The following is an 18,745-nucleotide window of genomic DNA, read 5'->3' as shown; positions in this document are numbered from 1 at the left end:
ATGTAAACGCAGCCCAGAGCTAGTCCGAAAATGGTAACAGCTGGAAAGGAGGGCTGGAAAGTTTGTTCGTCGGGATTTGAGATCCTAGCCAGGCTCCCAGCATCCAGCCCAGCCAAAATACCCTGCCCTCAGCTGCTCTGCTGCATTTTCAGTCCTAGATTGCAATTTTATAACTTTTAAAATTGGTTTTTTAATTCTCCATTTTAAGATCCCAAATCAGTATCTAGAGGCTCCTTAGGGAGGAGCACACCAAAACCCAGGGATTCACATACACTCCCCTCTCTACAGGGGCTTCAGTAGCTGGAATTAACACATAAAAACACCCCAAAATTTGAGAGGGAACCAGTTGCCACTGGCATTGCACAGCCTAAACCAGATTCAGGGAAAAGCAGCTCCCAAATGCCTCGTCAGCAATTTTTCTCGTCGTGTTCCTCCCCATACGCACGCTCAGAATTTCCCTGACGCTGCAGAATTAAACTGCTGCAATATGAGCAGAATCCACGGGAGGTCACGGCAGGACCACTCCGAGTGCAGCCAAACCAGGGTGCTGCAAGAGGCCCCCCCAAACCCTTGGAAACAGCCCCCAGCTTCACCCCTGGGATCTGAATGCTTTGGGAATGTGATGTGCCACTGTGGTATTTCACACACAGAGCTGAGGTGTCCTCAAGGGACGCATCCCCAAGTGATGCTGGTGGTTTGCTGAGGCACCCACAAAAATTTGGGGGCACCCTCTGTAGCCAGAGGGAGGGGACAGACATCCCGTTGCTGCCCCTCCCCCAGCACCCTAGTGGAGGAAAAGGCATTTGCTGCTCAGACCCCTCCCCAATTACAGTGGATGGTATTAAAGAGATTGACCTGGTTTAAAAAAAAATATAATATATTACAATGGAATTTATTAACATATATTAATGGTGTCCTATCCCTGAAGACTCCGAGGCCAACTTTGATGGACACCTTCCACCAGACCAGGTTGCTCCAAGTCCCATCCAACCAGTCCTTGAAGACTTCCAGGAATGAGATCAGGACAAATGATCAGTTTGAGGCAGTTTTGCACATTGGAGACTTATGGGAAAATCAGGCTTCTCTGTATGGGACATTTTGCAATTTAACTCTCAGCTTCTGGTTCTGGGTTTGAACCTTCCCTGCTCTCTGGGCATGATTGGGAGACAGCCCATGAGGGGAGTTTGCTCCAAAGGGAAGGGAAAATCCTCCCCACCCCCTGAATCACAGACCAAATCACCTTGATTTAGTAGAACCAAAATCTTTATTGATCTCACTGTAACAGCAACCACTGGCGAGAGCTTTTCTCCTCCCAAACACCTGCTTGAAGAGACGGTACAAAACAACAGAAATCCCAAACGGATCCCCTGACTAGCAGAGGAACGCCCCGGCGAGGCCAGGCACTCCCTCCCTGCTCAGCCCCAAGCCCGCTTACAAAAGAGAACCTTTGGGGAGAAAAGTTCCTGGGATGGGGAACGGAGACACAGGGAGGTTGGGAAAGGGGGCATTTAGAGGAAAAAAAAATAAACAACAAAAAAGGTTTCCCTCCAGCTCCTGTCCATTAAGTCACGTTGTCCTTGGATGTGGTCTAATTGTTTTTGGCTAGCAGAGCAGGTTTCCCAAAACGAGCAGCTGTGCTGAGGGCGCCTGGTCCCTGCATCCGCGGTGGCCGTCCCCGCTCTGCCAAGGATGTCCTCGCCCCCCGCCCCTGCCCCTCCCTCGATCCGAGGCCCTAACTGACCTCCTAGGATCTTTGCTTCAAGGAAAATATATTTATTTATATATAATATATATATTTGTGTGTGTCTTATCACCACCCACCCACACGCATATACATATTGCTACTCGCACTCACTCACTCGTGCGCCCACGGCGGCCGGGCTGCCGCGCTCACCTCACCTCCCACGCGAGGGAAAGGATGGGAAAGACAACCCATTCATTCCCTGGGGTTGTGCTTTTGCTTCTTCCTCCCCCACCCCCAAAACCAGGGGCAGCCCCCCCCCCACCTTGTGAGAAAAGCAGCTGGAAGATGGGAGCTCGCCACCAGCGCCGCCCCGTGCCAAACACACCTAGAGAAATAAATTACGGGATGGAAAGTGCACAAAGCCTGTGGGATGTCCCCCTCCCCAGCACGGGTCCCCCAGGCTGGGTACCAAGGTGGAGGGCGACCCCAGCGAGGGAGGGAAGATGGATGGAGCAGGCACTCAGGTGGGGGCTGATAAAATGGCACTTGAGAAGGTTGTGGAGCTGGTGATGGCTCCCAACAGGCAGTAAAAAATCTGAACTGGGGGGCTGGTGGGATTGGGGGGGCGCAGCCTTGCCCAGCACTACTCGTCAGGGCAAGAGTTGCATGGAGACAGGGGGAAAAAGAAACCCCATCTCCAGGGGAGGCTCAGGATGGCCACGCCGTGCCAGGCTGGCAAAGGAGAGGTTCACATGGAAATGCTTTATCCACAACAGCACGATCCAGCTGGGAGAAATGCCATCCTGAAAACTGAGCAGAGGATGGCATCGATGGCAGCACCCTGCGAGGAGAGCACCCCGTCCCTGCGGTGTCTGGCGAGCCCCCACAGCCCCCAGGGACACCCAGTGATTCCTGAGACATCCAACGGTGCCAGAGGGATCTCCCCCCTGTAGGATTCACATTTTAAAGGGCTGGGGGGTAAGAGAAAAAAAAAAAAAAACCCAAGCAGTACAAAGCACTTTCCCAGAGACACTCGGCCCCAGCCCAGAAAAAGTTGTTGGGGGTAAAGTGCCCCTTTTTAGTACCAAAAATAAAAGCAAGGGTGTTTTATAATATATGGCTACATTGCTGTGAGTCCTGGCTGGTGGGTAGGGGACACAGCCCCTGGCTGGAGGGCCAAGATGGAGGAAATCCACATAGGAGAGATGTGGACACGCTGGCTGATTCCATCAGGGACTACATCAGACCCCTGGACCACCGAAGGGAACGGGCTCCCAACGTTGTCCTTCGCTGAATGCCAACACATCCCAGGGAAACTCAAAAAACACCCTCCCCAGGGTGCAAGCAGGTGCATGATTTTAGGAGTGATGTTTCCCCCTCCTCCCGACAGGCTGCTCAAATTTTCCAGAGGAAGGGGGAAAAGGGGGTGACACAGCTCCAGAACACCAAGCTGCTGGCAATGGGAGGTTTGGGTAACAAGAGGGGAATTTTGTGGGGGCACGAGGCAGCAGAAGAGGCAAAGGGATGTTTTAAAAAGAAGCCTGGTAGACATCAGGCTGCTGGCAGGTGGAAGAGGAGGAATAGGGCCGGATCCAGAAGGGATGCTCCGTCTGGCACATGCTGGGACCGGTCACCCGCAAAGGGGGAGAAGACAGAGCTGCACTCCCCCCAAAAAAGAGGGGGAGGAGGAGGGCGGGGAGGGGACGCTGGTGGGGACCACTGCCACCTCCACCTCGCCGGGACGGATCCTGCTAAGCCGAATGGGGGATGCACAGGTCTGGGGAGTCGCTGCCTCTCCGTGGTTCCCGCTCAGATATCCATCTCAAACTGAGCATCGTCCCCTGGCAAGAGGCAAGGAGAGCAGCGTTAGGGGCGTCATCCTCCACCCCAAATCCCTCCTGTCCCACCCCGGGGATCCCTTACCCATGGAAGCAGTGTTAGGGGCATCATCTTCCACCCCAAATCCCTCCTGTCCCGCCCCGGGGATCCCTTACCCATGGAAGCAGTGTTAGGGGCATCATCCTCCACCCCAAATCCCTCCTGTCCTGCCCCGGGGATCCCTTACCCATGGAAGCAGTGTTAGGGGCGTCATCCTCCACCCCAAATCCCTCCTGTCCTGCCCCGGGCGTCCCTTACCCATGGATGGCTTGCCCTCCTGGTGGTTCAAGCTGTTGGAATCCGCTTTGGGCTCCTCGCCGGCCTCGCCGGGGCTGGTGACGCCAGGAATATTGGGGAGGTGACAAGGCGGGGTCTTGGCCATGGGGGAGTTGCGGCGGTCCAGCAGGAACTTGCGGTCGTAGATGATCCGGGTGCCTGGGGGGGAGGACGGGAGCAGAGTGGGGGAATCCGGTTCGGCAGCGCTTGTTTGCCGAAGGAGTTTCCCGGCGGAACGGGCGCCCCGGCCAAGGTTCTCCGCCACAGATCGGCGGGGAGTGCTGGGGGGTGCGCGCCGCCGCTCTGCCCGCTCTTATCTGGGCACAACAGGCGATAATTCGGCGCTGGCCAAACACCCCGGCGGCAACTGGGTCCCGGCTGCCCCGGGGCGCTCAACGCTGTCCCGGCGCACCGACCTGGCACACACATGGCAGGGGTGGGAACGCGTCCCGGGGATGCCGATGGAAGCGGCACCCCGAAATACCACGTGTCCCTCTCCGCTGCACAGGGACGAGGCATGTCACCACCCCGCGCTGCCGGGGCGGGGTAGGGCCGAGGGACCGAGCCCCCAGTGCCCGCGTCCCATCGGGAGCTTCCTGCCAACCCGTCCCGGGATCCAGCTGCCGCCCCGCCGGGACCCTCCGTGCTCCCGGTACGTCCCGGAAAAATAACAAACCCATCTCCACGCGTGTGCGTCGAGGAGAGCGGGCGGCAGGCGCTACGTATCACCGACATACAGACGGGATATAGGCGCGGTAGGCACGGTCCGCCCGCGACACGCGGCGCTCAGGGCGGCGGGCTGGCCCGGGCGCGCTCCCCCGGAGGCCCCGGCGGGCGCGGCGCTTTTACCTCCCGGCGTGGTGGAGAAGAGCGTCCCGCCGGGGGTGGTGCAGTAGTCGGCGGGGAGTTGCGCGGCGTCGCTGAGCGTGACGGTGCGGGTGGGGATGGCCCGGCTCTGGCTGGGCTGGCGGCCGCCTGCGGACGACATGGCCCCCGCTCGGCGCCGCGCTTTGTCCCCGCCGAGCGGCGCGGGCGGAGCGGCCCCGCCCCGGCCCCGCCCCGCCCTGGCCCCGCCGCCGCCAGGGGGCAGGCGCGGCGCCGCGCCGCCCTACCCGCGCTTCCCACGTGGTCTAGCGGTGAGGATTCCTGGTTTTCACCCAGGCGGCCCGGGTTCGACTCCCGGCGTGGGAAGATGGATTTTTGGTTTTTGTTTTGTTTCTTGTTTTTTTGTTTTTTTGTTTCTCTTTTTTTTTCGTTTTTTTGGGAGGGCGGGAAGGAAGGGTGGTGGTGGTGGTCCTGCCATTCCGTCCTGTCCGGGATGCCTTTGGCCAGAATGTTTTGGCTAGACCGAGCTGAATGAAGTCACCGGGAAAAGGAATGCATCCACATATCCCAAATCAGGAAAGGGGTTGTAGCCCCATATCCCAAACCAAGAAAGAGGTTGTAGCCCCATATCCTGTATCAGGAAAGGGGTTGTAGCCCCACATCCCAAACCAAGAAAGGGGTTCTAGCCCCACATCCCAAACCAGGAAAGGGGTTCTAGCTCCATATCCCAAACCAGGAAAGGGGTTGTATCCCCGTATTCCATACTAGGGAATAGCATTCATCTCCATATCCCAAACCAGGAAAAGGGCATGGATCTCTATATCCCAAATAAGGAAATGGGTTGCATCCTCTTATGCCAAACCAGGAAAGGGCATGCATCCCCATATCCCACACAAGGAAAAGACACCCATGCCCATGTCCCAAACCAGGGAATAGGATTCAACCCCACATCCCAAACCAGGAAAATGGCATATCCAATACCAGGAAGGAGGATGTATCCAAATATCTCAGACCAGGAAAAGGGATGCATCCTCATTTCCCAAACCAAGAAAAGGAGATGAATCCCCATATCCCATACCAGGAAAGGAGATACATCCCCATATGCCAAGCCAAGGAATAGGATGCATCTACATACCCCAAAAGCACCGTCCTGGAAAGCTGGGAATCTCACCCTGAGGGACATGCCAGCCCCAGCACAGCCTCCCTCCCTCCCCAGGAACACTGATCCTGTCGGTTATTTTTAGTATCCCTCTCCCAGAGGCCGGAGTGGCTGGTTTCTCCCTCCAGCCCTGGATCCCCCAGTCCGAAGCGCATTCCCGGCGGGACCGGCCGCCCGCCTGCACAAGAGGATGGGCGAGGCGGTCGCCCGGGTGGCCAGGAAGGTGAACGAGACGGTGGAGAACAAAACGGATTCCCTGGGTAAGCCCGGCGCTCCGTCCCGGCTCCCGCTTGGGCCCCGGACGAGGATCGGGTATCCGGGAGCAGGGCTCTATTTTTCACTGCCACAGTCTAAAAAAAGCTGTCGGCGTTCCCTCCCCGTGGCTCTGGAGAAGAGAAAGGCTCCCCCAAAGGGCCCTCAGCCCCACAAAGTTAGAGCAGGTTCACATAATCCCATGGGGTGTTGCCCCTCCTTGCGAGCAGTGGCAGGAGCAGATTTTTCCCCATGTGGCCTTGTCAGATTTGTTTTCCTGCAATTTTCCCATTTCCAGCTAATACCCAAGAGCAGGGTGCACTTCATCAAAGGAGAGAGATGAAAGCCACCCATTTTTATTCCCACTGGATTCCCAGCCCTGGGATATAAACCAGCATATGCTGGGAGCTGGAGCTTCATCGCTCAGGCTCTCCACATCCTCCTGAGAGAAACGTGGGAGGATGGAACTTGCTCCATCAGCCCCCGCAGTGGCTTTGGGAAGGGGGCAGGAAGCAGAGCCCATCCTGGGGCTGGGATACAAGGCTTCTAGCCCTGGAGTCTCCTGGGAGGGGAAACAGAAACAACTCAGGACAAAACAAGAAGGCCACAAGGTGAGAAGCACAACCAAATCTTTTTTCCCCTCCCCACCACTTGCCATGGGACAACCACCCGTGCCCAGGGAAATCCCTGCTCCATCCCCATCAGCGGTGGAATAAGCATCCCTGGGCTGCTCAGCTACCCCCAGGGAATTATGGACACATAAGGGAGCAGGAGGACTGAAGTTGTTAGACCCTTGCCCGGGTTCCTCTGTGTGCAGATCTGGCCAACTGCAAACTGATGACCTTCCCTGTTGGAATCTACAAAGCCGTGAGGAGCGTCACCGAGGGGATCCATCGCATCTCCCTGGCCAACAATGAGCTCAAGTCCATCACCAGCCGATTCGTCACCACCTTCAGCCAGCTGAGAGGTAAGGGACTGCCACTTCCAACCCTCTGGGACACTCCAGGAGCCCCCAGGTTGCTGCAGCGGGGGTAAAGCACCCAAGAGCCTCCCCTGAGCTCACACCTCATTGCAAGCTGGGTTGGGGTTCAGACCCCAAAAAAATCCATTTTTCCTTATACCTTCTGCCCCTTGAAGGTTCTGCTCTCACCCACCCTTCCAAACTGGTATCAGGCTGCTGCGGGGTCACTGATCACCCCCCAGCTCCCTCCAAGGATGGGGCTGAGGATGGAGGAGGACAGGAAAGGCAGCTTGGGGATAACAAGCATGGCAATCCAGGCTCTGCCGACTAATTAGTCCTCGTCGGGAGACATCAATGAGAGTTAATCACTGCAGGAGATGGGAGCGATCATCAGCACCGCGGGGACACCTCCCTGCGGAGCCCAGAGAGGGCAGCCCGAGGCTAATCCACTAAAAAATAGCCATGCAAGCATCCAGAGCATCCAGCACCACGGTATTGAGCACAGAGGACGGGCGCTGGGGATGCTCTGGCAGCTTCTAAAATCAATTTTGTTCCTACAACATACCACACAAATGCCTGGGAAGGCTTCCCTTGTTCTGGAGCTGCAGCATCATCTGTGAGAACACCCCCAGGCTGGGGAAAGGAAACACATCCAGCAAAGGAAATCAATTCTCATTTTCTAGACAGCACAACAAGCCCTGAAGGGGAAAAATGACTTTGTTTCCCAGCAAGGGCTTTGCTCCACCAGTGAACCAATCGCTCCGGAGATGAACTGTGCTGGGTCTGAGCAGGAACAGATGCCCCAGGGCTGGGGACAGACTGAATAAGGCAGGACCTATAAATACCAGGTATTAGCAGGGGCAGGGCAGCTTGTGTGGGTATTTATAGTGCAGAAAGCCCTGTGTCACTGGAGAAGGGCACTGGAACAGCAGGGTTTGGGTTCTGTTCCCAGGAGTGCTGCTCCTGGCCACACAGAAGCTCATTTCTGGGGCGGGAAAGCATCGCAGACAGGTAAACTGTGAAAAATAGATATTTTTCGCATCTAAAGACCTTTCTTCCATCGTTCTGTTTATTCCTCAGAAGGAGTCCAAGCACATGAATATAGAGAGCTAGCCTTAAGCCATGACAAATGTCCATTGGGGAGGTAATTGCACTGATTTTATGAGGAAATATTCCGTATTTTTTACTGACCCTGCTTGCAAAAGGCTGCCCAATTTCATTAGGAAAGCCTGAGGAAACCAACAAAAGCATTGCTCCTAAATGTGGTATTCCCAGCAGGCAAATCTACAATGGCAACCATGGAAAATAACAAAAAAAAAAAAAAAAAAAGCCCAAATTTTGGAGCTGGAATCCCACTGATGGACCTGGCAGTCCACGAGGGCCAGAGGCTGTAAAGCAAGCCGTGCATTAGTTATTTTCCCATCTTTTTTTCCCTGCATCCCACCAGCTCCCTTCTCTCTTCGCAGAGCTCAACCTGGCAGGCAATTACCTGCACCGCCTGCCCGAGGAAATCACCTCCCTGCTGCACCTCCGGGCCATCGACCTCTCCCGCAACAGGTTCCGGCGCTTCCCGGAGCCCCTGGCCACCGTCCCCGCCCTGGAGACCATCGACCTGGAAGAGAACGAGATCGCAGGTGAGGAGGACTTTTCCCACTGGAAGAATGTGATTTAGCATCACCCGGGGGGTGTTGGTAAATCATCAGAGCCTGCTTAGCCTTTTGCCTTTCCCGGGAAAGGAAATTTGTCTCCCAGGGAAAAAAGCTGCTGCTGGCACAGTGGGAACCAAGCCCCATTCAAGCTGCCCTATTCACCACGCTGGCATGTAGCTCTTAAAAGGCACCTCCAGCTGGGGTGACCCAAAACCCCCAGATTCCATTAAAAAACCAGAGCTGATTGCAGAACCCGGCCCCAGGAACGCTGGGCTGGGATGTTTGCTGCCAGGCTAAGCAAGGACATGAGCCCACCTGAACACTTCCCAGAACAAACAGCAGCTGTTTAACGCTACAAAATCCCCTAAAAACTAAATTAAAGGAATGGTATGAGCCGCTCATCCCTCAGCCCTGCAGCGGCAAGAAAATTTTTCATGTGCAAAAAGCTGAAGGCTTTGGAGTCTGTGAGAGCTGGGCAAAAGGGGCAGCTGTTGTACACAGATAAAAGTGAATTTATTTAGCAGGCAGCTTTCAAAGAGCCCAGGCTGGAGCATCCCACAGCCCCCACGGACCCCCAGGGAGTCAAATATCGGAGTCCACTCAGTTTTGCTGTTTTATCTGGGATTGCTTCAGCTGCTGCTGGGAAAGCTGCTCCCTGCAACACGAGGTTTGTAAACAGCCTCACATCAGCTGCTCCCCAGCTGTGCCTGTAGAAACACTGTAATTAAAAACTGCTTCCACAGGAGCCAGAGAAAGACACGACTTTTCCTCACCCTCTTTTTCTCTCCTGCCTCCTGGAGAGAGCTGTCTCACTTTTAGTTCCCTCCATCGCTTTTTGAGTTCAATTGGCTGATTTCCATCCGAACTGGTCTCCAAACAGCATTTTCCCCACTTGTTGTGTGGAAGCAGGATGCAGCAAGAAGGGAACGCAGCTTTTTGATGCCTTTTTCCCTGCTAAAATGCAGGGAGGAAAGGCTGCATCCAGGGCTGCACCCAAGATGCACTGATCCTGGGGGAGGGGGTGGCTTGAGAACCCAGGCTGGGTCACCTCCCACCAGGCTCCCCTCAGCTGGGAGGTGTCCTCCAGATGTGGGGAAAATAAAAACAGAGTAAAATTTGACAATTTCGAGTCGAAATGTTGTAGGGATATGTCTGAGTAGTGCACAGGACACTGTCTGGCTGCAGAAATAGGTGATGTGAGCTTATTTTACACATTTTCTGGAAAGGGAAGAGGTAGAGACCGGAAAGCCAGGGGGTTTCAGCCCATTTTTTTTTTCCAAGGAAACAAAAACCTGGGCAGTCACACTGCCACCACCAGCCCTTCCCAAATAGGTTCCCCTACCAGTGAGCTGGTGTTTGTAGCGTTGCAGATGCCCTGGTTTGTGGTGCTGTGCCAGTGCTGGTCCTGCCTGTCCTCCTGTGCCATCCCAGGGATGCTGGAGAGCTCCTGCCAGGGCTGCAAACCCAATTTAAAAGCTCCTGCTCAAACAGCTGAGTGACTTGCTAAGACATCGAGCTGGAGGTGGTAGGTGATGTTTTCCAAAGGGAAACAGGAGTCAAAGGAGATTAATTAATGCCTGCCTGGAGCCTGTGGGCTCTGTGAAGGAGACATTTAGTGCCACAAGCCATCCTTTTCATCTAAATAAACTCTTAACCCTGGACTGTAATTATGTGTATATTACTGTCAGTGCTTTTAACTCTTTCACTGGTAATTAGAGTTATATCAAATCAGCGTTTTAAGCTCCCAAATCCATGGGGATGTTTTGGTGCCAGGAGCTTCAGCTTCTCTTTCCCTTATTCCTTGATTAGTGGTTTAACAGGGATGATGTTGAGACTGCTGCCAAGGCTGGGGAGGTCACTGCTGGGGGCACCTGTGGTTAATTTTGTCCTTCTGAGAATGTCGAGATGGGAGAAAGGGTTCAAACTCAGAGTAGGGCTAGATGGAATATTGGGAAGAAATTCTTCCTTGTGAGGGTGATGAGACACTGACACAGAGATGCTGTGCATTCCTGGCAGTGTCCAAGGCCAGGTTGGATGGGGCTTACAGCAACCTGGGACAGTGGAAGGTGTCCCTGCCTCCATCCAGGGGGTGGACTGGATGAGCTTTAAGGTCCCTTCCAGCCCAGACCATTCCACTCAGTTATTGTCACATTCTGCTTTAATTACATAAAAAAGCCTTTTCCCTCCCTGCTTTTTGCTCATTTGGTGAAGCCAGCATGAATAATTCGGGCTCCAATGCAAGTGATCCATTGGGAAGGATCAATCCCTCATCCATTGGGAAGGCAGCAAGGAATGCTTTGGGTTGTTTTTAGAGGAATTTGCGGCTCTCAGGGCACAACCCTACAGCTACAGGCTGCACCATGTGCCCTGCCTGTCCCTTCATGCCAGGGTTGAGTCACTGCTCCTCACCTGGAATTAAGGTGCAGAGCTGAGCTATTCCCAGCCTGGGAAGATTTTGGTCCCCAGAATACTTCACTAAACTCCCTAATTGAAGCAAAATGGCTGAAAGCACTTTTAACTTTATCATGCTGAGTAAGAGGATGATTAAACTTCTTATTCTCCACTGCTTTAGATGATGATTAAATAGGAAGATGTATGAAAAAAATATATTACTTTTGTGCTTCAAGGGAAAAGAAAAAACCAAGCAAAATGATACAGGGGAATGGCAGTGAACAAATCCACCACGAAGAAGAGTTATTAAAAAAATTCATGTGAAGCTCTGCCTGATGAGCTATGCGCTCCTAGGGAATTTGTGTATGGAAAATAACACTGTTTTCTGGAGGAGAAAGAGGGAAAAAACAAAGGCATTGAAGTGTTTGAGTATTTTTCCAGCATAAAATAAATTTTATGGTTTAAAAATCACATAATCATCTACCAGATATAATTACAACATCACAATTCTGCTCCAGGTGCTGGCAGAGGAAACAGGAGCTGGGATAGAAAAGGCTCTTGTCATTTTGGTGGGCAAACTACAAAGAAATTGGTCTAGGCAAATCAGACAAGTGGGCTTTGCTAGCCCAAAATATTGTGAATTGTAGCAAAATCTATCACCTTTTAATGAGCCTAATTAGGTTTAGGTTTTCATATCGGTCTCATTCCTCTGCTCTCAGTGGATTCACATTGGGACCATCCAGCTGAGCTGCACTTTTTTTATTTTTTTTTTTTTTTTTACTGCAGAGTTTGTAAATGTCATGTTTTCTGAAGGACAACACCCAAATTCATGGAAATTGCAAAATAGAAGGGTGCCTCTTGATGGCTGAGAGCCATTTTGCAGCCTGTCCAACAAGGGCAAAGACCACGTGCCTTCCTGTTAGCTTGGAGAGGGCTCCTGGGCATTGCAACACCGGGGATAAAATCAGGGAATAAGTCTTTGAAACCCAATTTAGTGCCCCAGCAGGGGTCTTATTAGCTCTGGGAGAAGTGGAGGATCTTTTATGTTGGAAAAGACCTCTAAGACCTCTAAGACCATCAAGTCCAACCCATAACCATTTATTTGCCTGAGCAGTTGGATAAATTAGTATTTCACTGTCTTTCTGTTTTGGTCAAAGCCTGCAGACAGGCAGGAGCCGGGTTTGCTGCAGGCTGTCCATCAAGAGGAGTTTTCATCCCCTCCACCCCTCCAGGACGGATTCTCACCTCCGTGCTCTCTTTCCAGAGGTGCCGACGGATAAATTGGCGTCCATGGCATTGCTGCGCAGCCTCAACCTGCGGGCGAACCCCGTCGGCCCCGAGGTGCGGCTGCTGGTCCGGCCCCTGGTTCCCTTCGACCTGCTGCTGTCTCCAGAGGAGCCCATCCCTAAAGCCTGACAGGATCCCGGGGTGCCCGAGCTGTCCCGAGGGGTGACTGCCCACCAGAGTGGTTTGCCTTAGGTCAGTCCCTGCCACGCCCCCGTTTCTGCCCCAAAGCTGCAAGCCAGAGGGTCCCAAAGCCGAGCGAGTGCCTCGTTTTCCCTAAATTAGAAGCAAGCAGGGGGCTCCCCCGTGAAGGGATGGCTCTGCCAAATCCCAAGCCAGGCAATCTTCTGCTTATGCGTTTTGGGGGTGCAGAGGAGCTGCAACACATGTGGTGGGAGGTTTGGGTGGAGCTGGGGGGAATCGGGATGTTCAGCCTCCCACCCGGGCAGTGACGGGGAGCAGTGGGATGGTGGAGGACATCCCTGCAGCTGTAAGGGTTCTCCCTGGAATTGCTCACAAAGTGGTGGTGTGCCAAGTGCCTGATTAAATGCTTTCCTGTTACATCGGGGGCTTTGTATCTGATTAAATTCGAATTACCAGTCTTGTCCTTAGAGAACTCCCTTCGTTCAGTTGCTCACTGCAGCCTCCAGCTGGATTCTCCCAGACCCAAGCTGTAATTCCCTGGAAAAATCCTTGTTTTCCAAGGAATTTTTCTTCCCTTCTGTTTTTTCACTGTGGAAGCCAAAGTGACCCAATGCCAGTGGGTCCCCACACGCTGCTCACCCCCGTGGCTGTCCCCAGAAGTGTGTGCCCACCTCTTGGGTGCTGTGGGTCCTCAGGTTGTGTTGATTCCCTTCCCAGGAAGAAAGGTCCTGGAGAGAGTGGCTTCTTGGTGGCAGGCAGGCCACTGCCGAGCACACCCATGTCCCTTAGCAGCTGGCTGCCTGCAAAAAAAAAAAAAAAAAAACCAAACTCCTGGGAGAAACTCCAGGTGTTATCTCCCAGAACGCCTTGTTTAAACATCTCCCTTGTTTGTTCCTTTGGGTATTTAAGGGACAAACACTTCCCAATGCTGTCTGTGGGCTGGGGACAGCCAGGAATGGTAAATCCTGTAAATATTTGACTTCTAGACTTGCCAAACTTTGGTAAAAGATTATGGTAAGAGATGTTGGGCATGCTGGAGGAGCTGGGGTTGAGTGGAGCAGCCTGAAGCCAGGACCAGCATCTCTAAACATCGTGCTGCTTTTCCCTCTGTGTGGATTGATGGGTGAGGGATCTCCCCACTCGTCTTGAGGCTCCTGGCATATTTTCCTCCCGGGATGGACAGGAGCGCTGCTGGGGACACCGGCCATCAGCTGCCAGCGTCACTGTGGGGACCTCGGCGGCAGCGAGGGGACACAGACCCGGACCCTCCCTAGGGAGCGAACCTGCTCCCTCCCTCTCCTTGCCCGCGTGGGCTGCCCGCCCCCGCGCTGCCTCATCCGCGGGGGGCAGCGTGCGGGTCCCCGGGTATCCATGGCGATAGGAGGCTGCTTCCCCCCGCGCCCCCTCCCCTTCTCCGCTGCAGCCGGCGAGCAGCCGCAACCGGCGCGGCGGCACCGCGGCGGCGGCTCCGGGGTTCCAGACCGGGCGGGAGGGACGGAGCGAGGGACGGGGCGAACTGCGCCCCCTCCCCGGGCAGCAGATCGCCTCCTGCACGGCAGCGATGCAGCCCCCGGAGCCGGGTCGGGCCGGCGGAGGTGAGTGCTAAGATCTGATTGATTTTCTCTCCCCAAAAAAGCTATCCACCCCTCATCCCAGCCCCCTATTCCATCAGACCAGCCTTTCCCCGCGGTGGTTTCCCACAGCCGGGCAGGGAGACAGGTGGTCCATCGTCCCCCGTGCAGTCCCCCTATCCCCTTGTCACCACGTCCCAGGTGTCAGTCAGTGCTGAGCTGAGGACGCCCGCATCCATCCATCCATTCCTCCACCCATTCATCCATCTATCCACTCACTCATCCATCCAGCACCCACCCGGGTGCTCAGCAGCCCCTTATTTTCCTTTCCCCATCTTTCACCTCGCTTTAAAACCACCTCCAATTCCATAGGACACCAACCTCCTGCTCGTGCTGCACTGCAGCCCCAAAAGATGAAGTCCAGCAAAGTTTTAGGCTTAATATCACAGGTTTTGGGCAATCTCGTTACAGTGTTTGTTATTGCTCCTGCTTACAGAGCTGGTTCAGCATCTGATACTGACTATCTGGAGAATCTTGCCCCCTCGATCCCGCTACTCCCTTGCCTCTCCAAGAGGCTCCTTCTCCTGTGTCGGCTGCAAACCTCCCCCCCAGCGCCTTTCTGAATCCCCACTGGAAATGTGTTGCCCAAATCCTGCACTCAGGACTGGGGTATTAAGGGGCTGGATAGGGCCCTCCTGCCTGCTGGAACCTTGAGGAAGCCGGTGGTCCCGGTGGCTGGGAAAAGCATCTCGGCTGGCGAGCTGAGCACCTGCATCGGCACAGGGATGGGGGCATGCTCCAGCTGCCCAGCACACAGCGGCTTTGGAGGGCTGTCAGCGCAGGGCTGACCCGCAGGCGCTTAGGCTGAGCCTTAAAGCTAAAAATGTGTCTTTCCTCGCCTCACCACTGCAGCCTGGATTCTCCCGGAGTCAGTCCCGTCACCGCTGCAGGCAGCTCCTGCCCACGCCTGGCATCCTCCCGCATCCCTGCCTGCGTGCGGCTGGGGAAGCCCGAGGGTGGGAGCTGCCGAGCCCCGCTCCCCGTTCAATCCCTGGTGACAAAATGCCACCCCCGCGCCTCCACCAGGAGCTCCCAGATAATGATCAAAATGACAATTATCACTTTAGATGGGAGGGGAGGGGAGGGTGTCCTCGGCCCCTTTCCTCTGGTTCTTGCGGCTTTGCCGGGGAGAATAAGATTTTGCGGAATATCGAATTGAAAACCTTGGAAGCACAAGGAGAAGCAGCGGCAGCCGCCTGCGGGCAGGGATGCTCCCAGGCCAGCCCTGGTTGGGACCACACGGATATAGCTCCCATAAGGCCGGAGCACTGGAGTGTCGGGATGTGGATTTGTCTTCCTTGCATCATCCCTTAAAACAAGGCCCACGAGATCAGGATGTCTTCTGGGCCACTCTAATTCCTCATCAAAAGAATGATGCAAATAATAATGATATCAAGTAATAATGATATCAAACAACAGTTGTATAAAATAATAATGATATCGATGGTATCAAACAATAATGATTTAAAATAATAATTCAGCCGAGGTGCTGCAAAACCTTGAGCTGTGTAACCCAAGGAGGAGGAGACTTGTTGGGGCATGAAGATGAGTGCAGCAGGACACGTCCCAGCCAGTCTGGGCACGAGAATAAATATGAAAACCCACCTCTGGAGGCATTAAGAAATGAAGGGAATAATTGCTTTATTCTCTCCTGGCTTCATTTTCCTGCTTTCCTTTCCCCAGGCCTTTCCAATGGCACCTGGTGGCCCAACTCCAGCGCCAGCCACCTCCCGGGGGAGAACTACACCTTCCTGGCGTACTACCAGCATTCCTCCCCCGTGGCCCTCATGTTCATCCTGGCCTACACCTTCATCTTCCTCATGTGCGTGATCGGCAACGTCCTGGTGTGCTTTGTGGTGGTGAAGAACCGCCAGATGCGCACGGTCACCAACATGTTCCTCCTCAACTTGGCCATCAGTGACCTGCTGGTGGGCATCTTCTGCATGCCCACCACCCTGGTGGACAACCTCATCACAGGTGAGCAGGGCAGAGGAAGGGGAAAGACTTTTTTTTTTTTTTTTGGAGGTTCTGGCCGTTTGTGGTAAAATAAGTTTGGCCCTAACGCTGCATTTGCATATTTGTTTGAAGTTCAGCCATTCTTCACCAAGCAACACTGAAAAAAACTCCTTTCTGCATTCACCTTCTCTTGTGCTGGCTCAGCTCTGCCTGTTGACCTTTCCAAAGATAAGGCAGTTGGGAGGGTTCAGCTGCAGCAGCAGCCAGGCCATAGGGCAGGGTTTGTATTTATTGATTATGGGGTGTAATTTATTTATGGCCTTGGTATTGGGGTCAAGAAACAATATGAAAGTCCTTCTGATTGAGGGTCCCAAAGTCGGTAGGAAAAATGACAGCCACCATGTTCCTTGAGTTTCTAAGTGTAACATGCATCCTTTTTACCAGTTTTGGGGCTCTTCTTCAGGGATCCATGCCGCTAAAGGCTATCTCCACACAAGGCCCCTGTTAGGAGCAGGACTTAGCATCCCCCGGCAACAACACAGTGGATGGGGACACCTAAAGGGAGCTGGGTGAGCCAGAGGCACTTACAGCCTCCATGGTGTCCCCTCACAGGTTGGCCCTTTGACAACACCATGTGCAAAATGAGCGGCCTGGTGCAGGGCATGTCCGTCTCCGCCTCTGTTTTCACGCTGGTCGCCATCGCTGTGGAGAGGTATGTTGGCATGGAGACATGGGGACGCGGGGACCAAGCAATCTCCAGCAGGTCCAGGTGCCCCGTGCGGTTCCCATTGCGGGAAAGCTCCTGGGAATGTCAGGAGCCTGTCACAGCCCTCCAGGAGGACCACAAAGCTGTCCATGGGGCATTCCAGCAAGGTGTCCTTCCCCACACTGGGCTGAAAACACCAACTTATCTCTGCCACCAAAAGACACGTGTAAAAAGCAACCTACCTCGCCCTCTATTCCCACCCTTGCGTCCTGGCTGTCCTCCTTCCCCAGTTATGTCCCCACCGGGTGCCCAAAGCTACCACCAGCTGTTCTCCCACAGGTTTCGCTGCATCGTCCACCCCTTCCGGCAGAAGCTGACGCTGAGGAAAGCCCTGCTGACCATCGCCATCATCTGGGTGCTGGCCCTGCTCATCATGTGCCCGGCTGCCGTCACCCTGACTGTCACCAGGGAGGAGCACCACTTCATGGTGGACACCTACAACAACTCCTACCCTCTCTACTCCTGTTGGGAGGCCTGGCCTGAGACGGGGATGAGGAAGATCTACACCACCATCCTCTTCTCCCACATCTACGTGGCTCCCCTCGCCCTCATCGTCATCATGTACGCCCGCATCGCCTTCAAGCTCTTCAAGTCGGTGGCTCCTGCCCACAGCGGAGAGGAGATGGAGGGGAGGAGGATCTCCCAGAGGAAGGCCAAGGTCATCAACATGCTCATCATTGTTGCCCTCTTCTTCACCATCTCCTGGCTGCCCCTCTGGACGCTGATGCTGCTGACGGACTACGGGCGGCTGAGCGAGGCCCAGCTGCGCCTGCTCACCGTCTACGTCTACCCGTTCGCACACTGGTTGGCCTTCTTCAACAGCAGCGCCAACCCCATCATCTACGGCTACTTCAATGAGAACTTCCGCCGGGGCTTCCAGGAGGTCTTCAGGGCCCCGCTCTGCTCGCTCCACTGCCAGCGCAGGCCCTACACCCCCCGGAGCCATGGCCGCGGGACCCTCTTCGGGACCCGCAACCGCATCTTCACCCAGGTGCGAACCAGCGACTCACCAGCCGTGTCCGAGCCAGGGCCGCTGGCCCCGCGCCATGCTGGCATCCCTGCGTGGGACGGCTGAGGAGATGTGGCTAACAAACCCCTCTGGACCGGGGGCTTGTGGGGTGGGGAGTGGGGATTTGCCAAGTTACGGCCACAAGACATGGAAATAAAGGTGTGTCCTACTGATGCCTTGTTCCTGGCTTGGCTCCTCCACTTCCCCCAGGGCACCATCCAGAGGGCCCCTGGCTGAGCCCCCTGGGCCCTGCCAGAACCCCCCTTACCCACCCCAGTCCAGGCACAGGGCCAGGGGATGCAGGGACCGAGGAGAAGTGCGGGAGAACAGACCGTCCTGTCCATGCTTGGCCATGCCACGGAGAGGCATGTAGCACCATGCTGGGCTGGACCAGGCCATGCCATTGTGGCACTGTGCCAGACCGCGCTGCCGTGGCCGTGCCAGGCAGAACCAACCTGTATTGTGCTGGACCATGCTACCCCACGCTATCATGGCCATGGGGAATGGACCATTCCATGGCCATTCCATGGATGGGCATGGATGCTGTGGCCGTGGTGTACCAAGGCATCCCATAGTGCTGTGGCCATGCTGGACCAAGCTGGGCTGGACCACGCCATCCCATGCTATTGTGACCCTGCTAGACCAAAGCACACCATGCAGGACAATGCCACTTCTTGCATTTGTGGCCATTCTGGACCACATCCCACTATACTGCAGTGGCCGTGCCATGCAGGACCAAGCCATGGCCAGTCCATGCCACCCCAGGCTGTTACACCTATGCTGGGCCGAATCATGCCGTGCTGGATTGTGCCAGCCCAGCCTTCTGTGGCCATGCCAGGCAGGATCACGCCGTGCTGGACCACGCACCGCTTGCTACCAT

At 54.8% G+C, this 18,745-nt stretch overlaps 3 protein-coding genes and 1 non-coding gene across 5 annotated transcripts; 3 read left to right on the top strand and 1 right to left on the bottom strand.

Annotated features, from left to right (window-relative positions):
• Window positions 1–1,245: 1,245 nt before the first annotated feature.
• On the bottom strand, window positions 1,246–4,863 carry EIF4EBP2 (eukaryotic translation initiation factor 4E binding protein 2). Its single transcript, XM_053984054.1, has 3 exons — window positions 4,688–4,863; window positions 3,821–3,997; window positions 1,246–3,525 (listed from the first exon to the last, which is right to left on the bottom strand). Exons 1-3 carry the CDS (start codon window positions 4,824–4,826, stop codon window positions 3,494–3,496), a joined length of 348 nt encoding a protein of 115 aa, XP_053840029.1. The 5' UTR covers window positions 4,827–4,863; the 3' UTR covers window positions 1,246–3,493.
• On the top strand, window positions 4,524–12,996 carry LRRC20 (leucine rich repeat containing 20). Its single transcript, XM_053984055.1, has 5 exons — window positions 4,524–4,593; window positions 5,908–6,082; window positions 6,892–7,041; window positions 8,502–8,669; window positions 12,340–12,996. The coding sequence occupies exons 2-5, from the start codon at window positions 6,013–6,015 to the stop codon at window positions 12,489–12,491; spliced, it is 540 nt and encodes a 179-aa protein (XP_053840030.1). The 5' UTR covers window positions 4,524–4,593; window positions 5,908–6,012; the 3' UTR covers window positions 12,492–12,996.
• TRNAE-UUC (transfer RNA glutamic acid (anticodon UUC)) lies at window positions 4,958–5,029 on the top strand. The gene has a single exon. It is a non-coding gene; the product is annotated as a tRNA-Glu (tRNA).
• Window positions 12,997–13,791: 795 nt separating the features above from the next.
• NPFFR1 (neuropeptide FF receptor 1) lies at window positions 13,792–18,018 on the top strand. 2 transcript variants are annotated; one of them, XM_053983870.1, is made up of 4 exons: window positions 13,792–14,098; window positions 15,818–16,111; window positions 16,703–16,802; window positions 17,136–18,018. In XM_053983870.1, exons 1-4 carry the CDS (start codon window positions 14,065–14,067, stop codon window positions 17,929–17,931), a joined length of 1,224 nt encoding a protein of 407 aa, XP_053839845.1. In that variant the 5' UTR covers window positions 13,792–14,064; the 3' UTR covers window positions 17,932–18,018. The 2 variants fall into 2 exon arrangements, with proteins under 2 accessions (XP_053839845.1, XP_053839844.1); XM_053983869.1 differs by having other exon boundaries at window positions 16,703–18,018.
• The last annotated feature ends 727 nt before the right edge of the window (window positions 18,019–18,745 follow it).

Source organism: Vidua macroura, chromosome 8 (assembly GCF_024509145.1).
Source record: "Vidua macroura isolate BioBank_ID:100142 chromosome 8, ASM2450914v1, whole genome shotgun sequence".
NCBI lineage: Eukaryota > Metazoa > Chordata > Aves > Passeriformes > Viduidae > Vidua > Vidua macroura.
This window is presented reverse-complemented; position numbering and strand designations above follow the sequence as displayed.